Below are 12,225 nucleotides of genomic sequence, written 5' to 3'. Positions count from 1 at the left end.
GTTGGGGCATATTACGAGCATAATAATAATAGCATCAATGTGTTGCCATTGCCGCCACGTCCTCCAAGTTCAAATCGCCTATCTCCACCCTTACTACCTCCTCCACCTTTACACAGTTCCGCAAATGTCATTCACGAGCAATTTTTCGGCTACGTATAGATCCCTCCTTGTTTAAACAGATCCTGTCCTGTAATTTCTGTATATTCAATGTTTTGTATTGTTTGTAGTATGTGATATGATAATTATTAATTGGTGCATGAAAACGTTTAATTTGTGACTGTCGACTCGTATTCGATTCCAAATATCCAATTTGTGTACTTGATTGACGTGTGAATTTTTATTATTTGTACTACAACTCCAGTTTGTTCATAGATCTGATAACTTACTCATAATTTGTTTAGTTGATTTTTTTAGATCTATATTGTTAGTTATTTATGGTACGCAATAAATCAATTGTCGGTTCGTAAGTAGAATTCTTTTTATCTGTTCGTTCAAATTGGCAACAAATTGTACACACGTATCGTGTGAAAGCTTTCTCTATATTTTACTCCTTTTCTTCATGCATTGTTGAATTGAGTGTTCTTGAATATTCTAAACCAGTATTGATTAAAATTAAATTATTAGTTGAAAATATTTCCTCCTCACGTATATTCTGAAAAGTTTGAAAATTCTTTGATACAATGCGTGAGGATACTTCACCCTAATTCTAAAATCGGTAATTTTGTAAATCGTAGGTTTTATTTTGTTACCGAAACAAAAAATGATAAGGTGATCAATGTTGTAAATGAGAACATTGAATGGAAATTTCGGGTAACATATTTAAAAAACAGAATGCCATATTAAAGTATAATTACACTTTGTCAATAACCACGTGTAAGCTTTTAATGTATATCGTATTAATTGCACTGCCGTATTCAATCCAATTCACAATTTTGTTGTACTTGTCTTATCCCCACTGTTTTGTAACGTTGCGACACGTGTGTTCTGTGAGCGTAGCCGGAAGAGGCCCTTTCGGATGACTTCCTGTTCCCGATGACTTCTCGCCTCTCCTACGCTTCCTCCCCGGAGAGTGACCTGGAGCTGAGCCCTGCTCCTCCCCTTCCTGGTGCTTTGGGGCCGCCAACTAGGTTGAAGAGTAGCTCCGATCCAAGCATCGCTACTCAAGACGACACTAGTGCACCACCGCCGTATACCACCAATTACCAGGTAATTATTTTCAAATTATGTCGCACACGCAGTTCCATGATTTTTATACCATCGAACGTTCATTATTTATATCTGGTTCAAATGTTGCCATTTTTTCCATATCTATAGGCCTTTGAACAGCATAAGCGGAGGTCGCAGGGGGGTGTAGGTGATAGCAAATATGGTTTTTCAATACCTGGTCAAACCAACGATCAGTCTGGTCCACCTCAATATCCTGGGGGGCCGCCTCAACAAAGATCGCCACACCAAGGACCACCTGATTTACCACCTAGAGTAGATCGCAATGCAAAACCACCAAATCAAACACACCGTGGGACTGCTGGGCGAACTGCCCAGGAGAGACTTGCTAACAAGACTGATTCCGTCCTGGATATGGGAAATTATATTAATGCTACCCCCCATAGAGCTAATGCCACATCATCATTAGAAAGAGCACAGCCAACAGCAGTAAGAGCCAGTTATTTTCTTAGTTTCTTGATATTACGTGCTTTGGAAGTTGTTTCTGTTTGTTTAAAAAGACTTTCATAATTGGATTCAGGAATCTTACTGTGTTTTCAATTTTCAGGGAAGCTACGATAGTATGTCTTCTTACGATTCGTATAATAATACAAACGGAAATGCAACGTATACAGCCACCAATCTCAATACATCGACCGGTCGATTAGGACCTAATGTTCCAGATGATTTGAAGAGCGGTGGTGTTCCTGTTTCACCACGAGCTCACGATCCTTACAGATTCACAAGGTCTACAGCACAGCCTATTCCAGCTCAAGAAAATCAAATACGTACAGATTATGCCAAATACAGGTGCGCGGATTTATTTCTCTACCAGACTACCTTGAAATTGTCTTTTCATACTTCTAATGAGTACAAGTGACTGCTTTGATTTTAAGATTGTCTAGATCGATTGATTTAAATTTCAACTGTTTCTGCAGGGTCGTTCGAAAGCCTCGATCGATAAGGAGAACTTGTGGAATATATATTTCCAAAAGAGATACCTTAGTTTGATTTCACGTCCATGTATTATATCTGCCACGTATTTTCATTGCCCATTTTTTAAATTGTTTTCTTGCTCCCATATCCTAGTAAGCTAGATCTTTGCTTTTCCCGTATATGTAGCCGGACGGGAGATTATAAACCCGCTGTTCCACCCCCTCAAGGAAAGCCAAGTGGTTCTTACAAGCCAATACCACCTCCAAAACCCAAGAATTACAGGCCTCCACAGCAGCCTTTACCTCAAGATGAGACGAACAGCAGTAGTTTGTATCAGCATGCCAAAAGTTATTCCATCGCCACATCACACATACACAATGGGGTAAGTTATCGATATTCAACTGAGAGATATCAATTTGTCTACATTTTTATTCATATGATATCATAATACACTTCTCGTGATCGCTACAAATATCGAAGTTCCTTTTATTTTCCTTTCGATATGATCAATTGAATTTGGATATGGCAAACTCCGGGTCCAAACAATTTAAATAGTTGGTAAATACATCTAAACAGCGGTCGATCCTTGGCAAACGCTATTATGAAAATAACAATAATACAACCAATTTTAGGCTGAAAATGGCAGTAACATTCAGCGTAACAGCGGCCAGTACTACTACAACATTCCTCCACCTAATCGTAATAACGAGGGTTACAACATGAACTCAAATCACAGTCACAGTCACAGTCATACGTCACCGCTGAACCACAGTCACAGCCTTAGTCACACGCATCCTCACTCCAGCTCCCCCATGACGCATTCCCACAGCAACAGTGCCGGACAAATTAACGTTGGCCATGCACAAAATCGCAACAATATCAATCATAACGGACACAGTCACAGCAATAGTCATGGAGGTGTTACGGGAAATACGGGAAATGGGAACTTGAGTCACAACAACAGGGAGCCCAACGCACTTGATCTGGCGGGAAGCAGAGAACAGAGAGGCAGTGCTTTTGAACTATACAGAAAACCGTTGCATCATCACAATGTAAGGTATGAGCCATCGTGTCGTATCCCGTCTCGAACACCAAACACATACTTTTTCTAACAAATATTCCACATCCCTCATGCATTTTATATAACTGATACGAAAATGGACGATTGAGACTATCAGGTAAAATGCGAATGGATCCTATTATTTCCTTCCAATTAATTTGCCTAAATTCTGCTAATACTTATGCAAAGGAATGTTAACAAAGCTGGTTAAAACTCTGCATTCATTAGGATACCATTAACGACACTGAAGTTCAGAATAAAACCGAGGGTCTGGATGGCGAAGGGGAATAACTCGAGAAAAAAAATTTAAAGATAAATAAGGAAAATGTTTTTCAAGTTTTCAATGTCGATGAAATTCTGTGGGATAGTTCTTAAAATGATATTTAAGTGTATATTAATTATTCAGTAATTTACTGCACAAAGTAAGAAACCGAAACACAATAAATTTTTGATGTGCAGCTTCTTCTGGGATTAATCATCCTTTTGACATGACATACATTGATCTATGGTATTTAAAGAATGTAGAAATGTATAAAATCATACTTCACTCATTCATTTTATATTCTATGATTTTAATTTTCATTGGATTACTTTACATTATTGAATATAAAATTTAAATACGGTAGAAACAAGTGCTGCATTTGTGATGCAATATGCTGAAAGCCTACTTTGTTGAATCACTGAAACAGAAAACCAATCTATTCGACCATTTGATCAAATACCTCATGTTTCACAGTTAGCGCTTCATGACAATATCAGAGAACGATGCGAGAATTTTTTTAAGCACGTCTTTGACACAAAGAATAAACCGATTTAGTCTCTCTTTCCGTTCAGGCCCTCAACGCCATTCAGACTAAAATAACACAAATGTAACTAACAAATGTGATGGTGATGGTTGATCATAGGAGACTGGGGGTGGCACGGGGTGTGTTCTGTAGCAAAGGTGGTGTTTTGGAAGGACCAGGGGGTGTTACACTCACGGTACCCCCTGGGGCCTTACCGCTGCAGATACAACAAGAAATCTACTTCTCTGTAACAGCTCCACGTATACTCAAAACGCATAATACCTCTGGCCATTGTTCACCCGTATCACCACCCATGCATCACGGTGAGCTTATCATTACCGATATCTGGTGATGGAATTCATTTCAAATATTCAAAACGGCCAATATCTCTATTAAATGAAGTTTGAAAATGATAAGAATACGACTTTTATTTTTTTTTTGAATGTAACGTTCGAGTTATGTAATTCGAATTTGAATTCGGGAATGACAAGTAATATTGCCACAATTGCAACTTGTGCATCAACCAAAATCTGATTAACAACCAAATCCTGAATACGTACACCATAATTTATTTCTGCAAACATATCAAATGACATATTCCACATTGTCTGCTATTGCCCGAGTATTAATGAATCTGTTGTGCCATATCCAAAGAATTTGTATAGAACTCTGTTTTACTACTCTATTGCGTCATACCAAAAATTGTGATGTTTTTATGCATACTTTACTAGTGAGAAGTTATTTAAGGCCCCATAAATTTAGGTATACTTACCATTTCATGTCTATTCACTCTACACAGGTGAATCTCTACTGAGTCCGGTGGTTGAGTGTGGACCTCGTGGCTTGGATTTTTTAACCCCAGTAGAACTCAAGATTCCACACAACGCTACACCCGCACATAGGCTGGCACTGAAAGCTACTGACACAGAAAACCAATCAACTGCTAATTGGTTGGATGTTAAACTACCGAGCCATACTTCTAATTATGTCACCGTACGTCTTGATCATTTCTAAGATATTCAGTGTGTATCTTATTTTTGTACCAGACAAACACACACGGATAATTTGTTTTAAGATTATTGAATTGACTTTTCTGTTTGAGGGACATTACTGAAACACTATGCTGTGAGTCTGTCCGGTACGTAAGTTTCAATCTGAATAAGTCAATGAACAAAAATAAAAAATACTGTACATAATTGTACATTCTCTATGAGAATTTTATTGTTTTGTTTTTCCTTTGTTATTTCTCAACATCATTTTGTAAAATTCGAAATCATGAATAAATTTATCTTCGAGAATTCATTGTTTCTTTCGGGATAATCATGAAAAAAAGTAAGACTAAAATACCAAATAAATTAGACTATTGTATAAACCGACAAAACCATAATTTTATCAAATCGTTTGACAGGTCATTATTGCTACTCCAAACTCTGAAAATGAGTTAATGAATTAAAAGCGTTATGACCTATTGCATGGGTCAACAAGTCTTGTTGCAGTTTATTTTTGCGAATGAGTCATCACATAATAGACACGATTATACATGTATTATATATAGGTATAATATAGGCATCGTTGGTATTGTTAATTATTATTACCATGTTTATTGTGATCTTGTGAGTTTATAAGCGACATTTATTGGACACTACTCTATACATATATAATTTGACCGCATTGCAGAATTATACATTGACCATTGATACAGAATAGCAGTAGAATAAATTACCAGCAATACACTCAGATTATGTATAAGCGAGAAAAACCTTGGCAATAATTTAATTGATTTTGAATGTTCAGCGGATGGTGTGAGCTACATCATTTCCGAATATTATGAATATCTACTGTGTGAAATTGACCTTTACGTATGCTCGTTTCATCTCTGGACATGTGTGAGAATATTCAAAAGTACGATTCTCATGGGCGTATTATATGTACGTTATGGATGTTTATAAGCTCAATTCTTTATATTTAGCGATGATATATGATTAACTAATTTGGAATCCTAATATCAATATAACGATACATATACTATAGGAATACCTAACTCTAATATTTCTATTGTGAATAATTGTGTTTGATTCGACACGACTATAAAAAATGATTACCACATTTACATTTTACCTTTACTCCTGCAACCTGTAAAAATTATATTATCTGCATGTGAAGAAAATGACCTGGTACCAAATGCGTTACATAACTAATCTTCTGCAAAGTAAACTATTACGAATGGTCCCAAGCAGCTGCAATCATTGCTTCGAACGTTGGAGTACACTCAGAGAATACTTTTGCCTTTTCAAAACAATCAATTTGTAGACTCATTTTGTAGTGGATTGTCTCGTGGAAACACAATATTTCGGTGTCAATACTTTGATTACTGGAATGTTTGTTTCGAAATCACAAAAATCTTTAATTGGATATGTAATATACAATATACTTATGAATACCCGGTCGGAATTTTCATTTAGTTAATTGAATAAATTGATTCTTTTTTCGTGGTATTCTAGAAATATTGAATACTCTCTAAAGAATTGTACTGAACCACTTTATGAATACAGTTCATTAGATCTATTTCGATTGATAAAGGTTAGTCAAATCTATGAAACCATGAAAGCAATAATTGTCTACCGCTATTAGATGATATGTTGCATCATAAAGGAATTCTTTCATGCAGTATTTCGACGTAATTTTGCGTGAGATATCGATTATGCTTAGTCCCAATACGTTGCGATCATTGTATAAAAAGTTACAGCCAAAAAACCAGAACCTGAATTTTCGACATTTTTCAGCAGGTGCTTTTTCGCTCGCCATTTCTCTCCTGTTGGTCCTACGCTCTTTTCGCTGCGAGTTCTGAGTTCCTGAGGGTCCAATTGGTCGGATAAGGATCGTTTAAATCGAATCTGAGACCAAAAGTTTTTTGCCCAAAAAAAAAGTAAGGCTAACCCCTTTGTGTTTTTGGCGGAAATTTTCGCGATTTTGAAAAGTGCTGGAATCAATTAATTGTAGCACTGATCGGATGTAATTTTGCGAGAGAAATCGATTGGGCGCAGTCCCAATACGCTGCGATCAACGCATCAGAAGTTACAGCCAAAAAACCAGAACCTGAATTTTCGACATTTTTCGGCAGGTGCTTTTTCCTTCGTAATTTCTCTCCTGTTGGTCCCAAGCTCTTTTTGCTGCGTTTGCTGAGTTCCTGGTGGTCCAATTAGTCGGGAAAAGGTCATACAAATCGAATCTGAGACCAAAAATTTTCGGCCCCAAAAATGAAAAAAAAGTAAGGCTAACCCCTTTGCATTTTTGGCGAAAATTTTCGGGATTTTGAAAAGTGCTGGAATTAATTCTTTCAGGCACTATTCCGACGTAATTTTGCGAGAGAAATCGATTGGGCGCAGTCCCAATACGCTGCGATCAACGCATCAGAAGTTACAGCCAAAAAACCAGAACCTGAATTTTCGACATTTTTCAGCAGGTGCTTTTTCGCTCGCCATTTCTCTCCTGTTGGTCCGACGCTCTTTTCGCTGCGAGTTCTGAGTTCCTGAGGGTCCAATTGGTCGGATAAGGATCGTTTAAATCGAATCTGAGACCAAAAGTTTTTTGCCCAAAAAAAAAGTAAGGCTAACCCCTTTGTGTTTTTGGCGGAAATTTTCGCGATTTTGAAAAGTGCTGGAATCAATCAATTGTAGCACTGATCGGATGTAATTTTGCGAGAGAAATCGATTGGGCGCAGTCCCAATACGCTGCGATCAACGCATCAGAAGTTACAGCCAAAAAACCAGAACCTGAATTTTCGACATTTTTCGGCAGGTGCTTTTTCCTTCGTAATTTCTCTCCTGTTGGTCCCAAGCTCTTTTTGCTGCGTTTGCTGAGTTCCTGGTGGTCCAATTAGTCGGGAAAAGGTCATCTAAATCGAATCTGAGACCAAAAATTTTCGGCCCCAAAAATGAAAAAAAAGTAAGGCTAACCCCTTTGCATTTTTGGCGAAAATTTTCGGGATTTTGAAAAGTGCTGGAATTGATTCTTTCAGGCACTATTCCGACGTAATTTTGCGAGAGAAATCGATTGGGCGCAGTCCCAATACGCTGCGATCAACGCATCAGAAGTTACAGCCAAAAAACCAGAACCTGAATTTTCGACATTTTTCAGCAGGTGCTTTTTCGCTCGCCATTTCTCTCCTGTTGGTCCTACGCTCTTTTCGCTGCGAGTTCTGAGTTCCTGAGGGTCCAATTGGTCAGATAAGGATCGTTTAAATCGAATCTGAGACCAAAAGTTTTTTGCCCAAAAAAAAAGTAAGGCTAACCCCTTTCCATTTTTGGCAGAAATTTTCGCTATTTTCAAAAGTGCTGGAATCAATTAATTGTAGCACTGATCGGACGTCATTTTGTTAGAGAAATCGATTGGGCGCAGTCCCAATACGCTGCGATCAACGCATCAGAAGTTACAGCCAAAAAACCAGAACCTGAATTTTCGACATTTTTCGGCAGGTGCTTTTTCCTTCGTAATTTCTCTCCTGTTGGTCCCAAGCTCTTTTTGCTGCGTTTGCTGAGTTCCTGGTGGTCCAATTAGTCGGGAAAAGGTCATACAAATCGAATCTGAGACCAAAAATTTTCGGCCCCAAAAATGAAAAAAAAGTAAGGCTAACCCCTTTGCATTTTTGGCGAAAATTTTCGGGATTTTGAAAAGTGCTGGAATTAATTCTTTCAGGCACTATTCCGACGTAATTTTGCGAGAGAAATCGATTGGGCGCAGTCCCAATACGCTGCGATCAACGCATCAGAAGTTACAGCCAAAAAACCAGAACCTGAATTTTCGACATTTTTCAGCAGGTGCTTTTTCGCTCGCCATTTCTCTCCTGTTGGTCCTACGCTCTTTTCGCTGCGAGTTCTGAGTTCCTGAGGGTCCAATTGGTCAGATAAGGGTCGTTTAAATCGAATCTGAGACCAAAAGTTTTTTGCCCAAAAAAAAAGTAAGGCTAACCCCTTTGTGTTTTTGGCGGAAATTTTCGCGATTTTGAAAAGTGCTGGAATCAATTAATTGTAGCACTGATCGGATGTAATTTTGCGAGAGAAATCGATTGGGCGCAGTCCCAATACGCTGCGATCAACGCATCAAAAGTTACAGCCAAAAAACGAGAACCTGGATTTTCGACATTTTTCAGCAGGTGCTTTTTCGCTCGCCATTTCTCTCCTGTTGGTCCTACGCTCTTTTCGCTGCGAGTTCTGAGTTCCTGAGGGTCCAATTGGTCGGATAAGGATCGTTTAAATCGAATCTGAGACCAAAAGTTTTTTGCCCAAAAAAAAAGTAAGGCTAACCCCTTTGTGTTTTTGGCGAAAATTTTCGTGATTTTGAAAAGTGCTGGAATCAATTAATTGTAGCACTGATCGGATGTAATTTTGCGAGAGAAATCGATTGGGCGCAGTCCCAATACGCTCCGATCAACGCATCAGAAGTTACAGCCAAAAAACCAGAACCTGAATTTTCGACATTTTTCAGCAGGTGCTTTTTCGCTCGCCATTTCTCTCCTGTTGGTCCTACGCTCTTTTCGCTGCGAGTTCTGAGTTCCTGAGGGTCCAATTGGTCAGATAAGGGTCGTTTAAATCGAATCTGAGACCAAAAGTTTTTTGCCCAAAAAAAAAGTAAGGCTAACCCCTTTGTGTTTTTGGCGGAAATTTTCGCGATTTTGAAAAGTGCTGGAATCAATTAATTGTAGCACTGATCGGATGTAATTTTGCGAGAGAAATCGATTGGGCGCAGTCCCAATACGCTGCGATCAACGCATCAGAAGTTACAGCCAAAAAACCAGAACCTGAATTTTCGACATTTTTCAGCTGGTGCTTTTTCGCTCGCCATTTCTCTCCTGTTGGTCCTACGCTCTTTTCGCTGCGAGTTCTGAGTTCCTGAGGGTCCAATTGGTCAGACAAGGGTCGTTTAAATCGAATCTGAGACCAAAAGTTTTTTGCCCAAAAAAAAAGTAAGGCTAACCCCTTTGTGTTTTTGGCGAAAATTTTCGCGATTTCAGAAAGTGCTGGAATCAATTAATTGTAGCACTGATCGGATTTAATTTTGCGAGAGAAATCGATTGGGCGCAGTCCCAATACGCTGCGATCAACGCATCAGAAGTTACAGCCAAAAAACCAGAACCTGAATTTTCGACATTTTTCGGCAGGTGCTTTTTCCTTTGTAATTTCTCACCTGTTGGTCCCAAGCTCTTTTTGCTGCGTTTGCTGAGTTCCTGGTGGTCCAATTAGTCGGGAAAAGGTCATACAAATCGAATCTGAGACCAAAAATTTCCGGCCCCAAAAATGAAAAAAAAGTAAGGCTAACCCCTTTGCATTTTTGGCGAAAATTTTCGGGATTTTGAAAAGTGCTGGAATTAATTCTTTCAGGCACTATTCCGACGTAATTTTGCGAGAGAAATCGATTGGGCGCAGTCCCAATACGCTGCGATCAACGCATCAGAAGTTACAGCCAAAAAACCAGAACCTGAATTTTCGACATTTTTCAGCAGGTGCTTTTTCGCTCGCCATTTCTCTCCTGTTGGTCCTACGCTCTTTTCGCTGCGAGTTCTGAGTTCCTGAGGGTCCAATTGGTCAGATAAGGGTCGTTTAAATCGAATCTGAGACCAAAAGTTTTTTGCCCAAAAAAAAAGTAAGGCTAACCCCTTTCCATTTTTGACGAAAATTTTCGCGATTATCAAAAGTGCTGGAATCAATTAATTGTAGCACTGATCGGACGTAATTTTGCGAGAGAAATCGATTGGGCGCAGTCCCAATACGCTGTGATCAACGCATCAAAAGTTACAGCCAAAAAACCCGAACCTGAATTTTCGACATTTTTCAGCAGGTGCTTTTTCGCTCGCCATTTTTCTCCTGTTGGTCCTACGCTCTTTTCGCTGCAATTTCTGAGTTCCTGGGGGTCCGATTGGTTAGAAGAGGTTCGTTCAAATCGAATCTGAGACCAAAAGTTTTTTGCCCAAAAAAAAAGTAAGGCTAACCCCTTTGTGTTTTTGGCGGAAATTTTCGCGATTTTGAAAAGTGCTGGAATCAATTAATTGTAGCATTATTCCGACGTAATTTTGCGAGAGAAATCGATTGGGCGCAGTCCCAATACGCTGCGATCAACGCATCAGAAGTTACAGCCAAAAAACCAGAACCTGAATTTTCGACATTTTTCAGCAGGTGCTTTTTCGCTCGCCATTTCTCTCCTGTTGGTCCTACGCTCTTTTCGCTGCGAGTTCTGAGTTCCTGAGGGTCCAATTGGTCAGATAAGGGTCGTTTAAATCGAATCTGAGACCAAAAGTTTTTTGCCCAAAAAAAAAGTAAGGCTAACCCCTTTCCATTTTTGACGAAAATTTTCGCGATTATCAAAAGTGCTGGAATCAATTAATTGTAGCACTGATCGGACGTAATTTTGCGAGAGAAATCGTTTGGGCGCAGTCCCAATACGCTGTGATCAACGCATCAAAAGTTACAGCCAAAAAACCCGAACCTGAATTTTCGACATTTTTCAGCAGGTGCTTTTTCGCTCGCCATTTCTCTCCTGTTGGTCCTACGCTCTTTTCGCTGCGATTTCTGAGTTCCCGGGGGTCCGATTGGTCAGAAAAGGGTCGTTTAAATCGAATCTGAGACCAAAAGTTTTTTGCCAATAAAAAAAGTAAGGCTAACCCTTTTCCATTTTTGACGAAAATTTTCGCGATTTCCAAAAGTGCTGGAATCAATTAATTGTAGCACTGAACGGACGTAATTTTGCGAGAGAAATCGATTGGGCGCAGTCCCAATACGCTGCGATCAACGCATCAAAAGTTACAGCCAAAAAACCCGAACCTGAATTTTCGACATTTTTCAGCGGGTGCATTATAGCTCGCCATTTCTCTTTCGTTGGTCCTACGCTCTTTTCGCTGCGATTTCTGAGTTCCTGGGGGTCCGATTGGTCAGAAAAGGGTCGCTTAAATCGAATCTGAGACCATAAGTTTTTTGCCAAAAAAAAAAGTAAGGCTAACCCCTCTCCATTTTTGGCAGAAATTTTCGCTATTTTCAAAAGTGCTGGAATCAATTAATTGTAGCACTGATCGGACGTCATTTTGTTAGAGAAATCGATTGGGCGCAGTCCCAATACGCTGCGATCAACGCATCAGAAGTTACAGCCAAAAAACTAGAACCTGAATTTTCGACATTTTTCGGCAGGTGCTTTTTCCTTCGTAATTTCTCTCCTGTTGGTCCCAAGCTCTTTTTGCTGCGTTTGCTGAGTTCC

General features: G+C 39.2%; 1 protein-coding gene across 11 annotated transcripts in view; it reads left to right on the top strand.

The window, feature by feature from the left end:
• LOC124307756 (tight junction protein ZO-1) overlaps positions 1-6,090 on the top strand; it is a 74,808-nt gene extending 68,718 nt beyond the window's left edge. For 6 of the 11 annotated variants that reach the window (XM_046769795.1, XM_046769796.1, XM_046769800.1 and 3 more), the window contains 7 exons: positions 997-1,206; positions 1,315-1,653; positions 1,772-2,013; positions 2,326-2,521; positions 2,772-3,196; positions 4,105-4,307; positions 4,784-6,090. In XM_046769795.1, coding sequence (XP_046625751.1) covers positions 997-1,206; positions 1,315-1,653; positions 1,772-2,013; positions 2,326-2,521; positions 2,772-3,196; positions 4,105-4,307; positions 4,784-4,998 — 1,830 coding nt within the window. In that variant the 3' untranslated portion in view covers positions 4,999-6,090. The other 5 variants (XM_046769798.1, XM_046769799.1, XM_046769797.1 and 2 more) reach the window with 5 other exon arrangements.
• Positions 6,091-12,225: the final 6,135 nt, after the last annotated feature.

The sequence above is a fragment of the Neodiprion virginianus genome, chromosome 6, assembly GCF_021901495.1.
Source record: "Neodiprion virginianus isolate iyNeoVirg1 chromosome 6, iyNeoVirg1.1, whole genome shotgun sequence".
Lineage (NCBI taxonomy): Eukaryota > Metazoa > Arthropoda > Insecta > Hymenoptera > Diprionidae > Neodiprion > Neodiprion virginianus.
The sequence above is the reverse complement of the archived record's forward strand: the minus strand, read 5'-3'. Positions and strand labels throughout refer to the sequence as shown.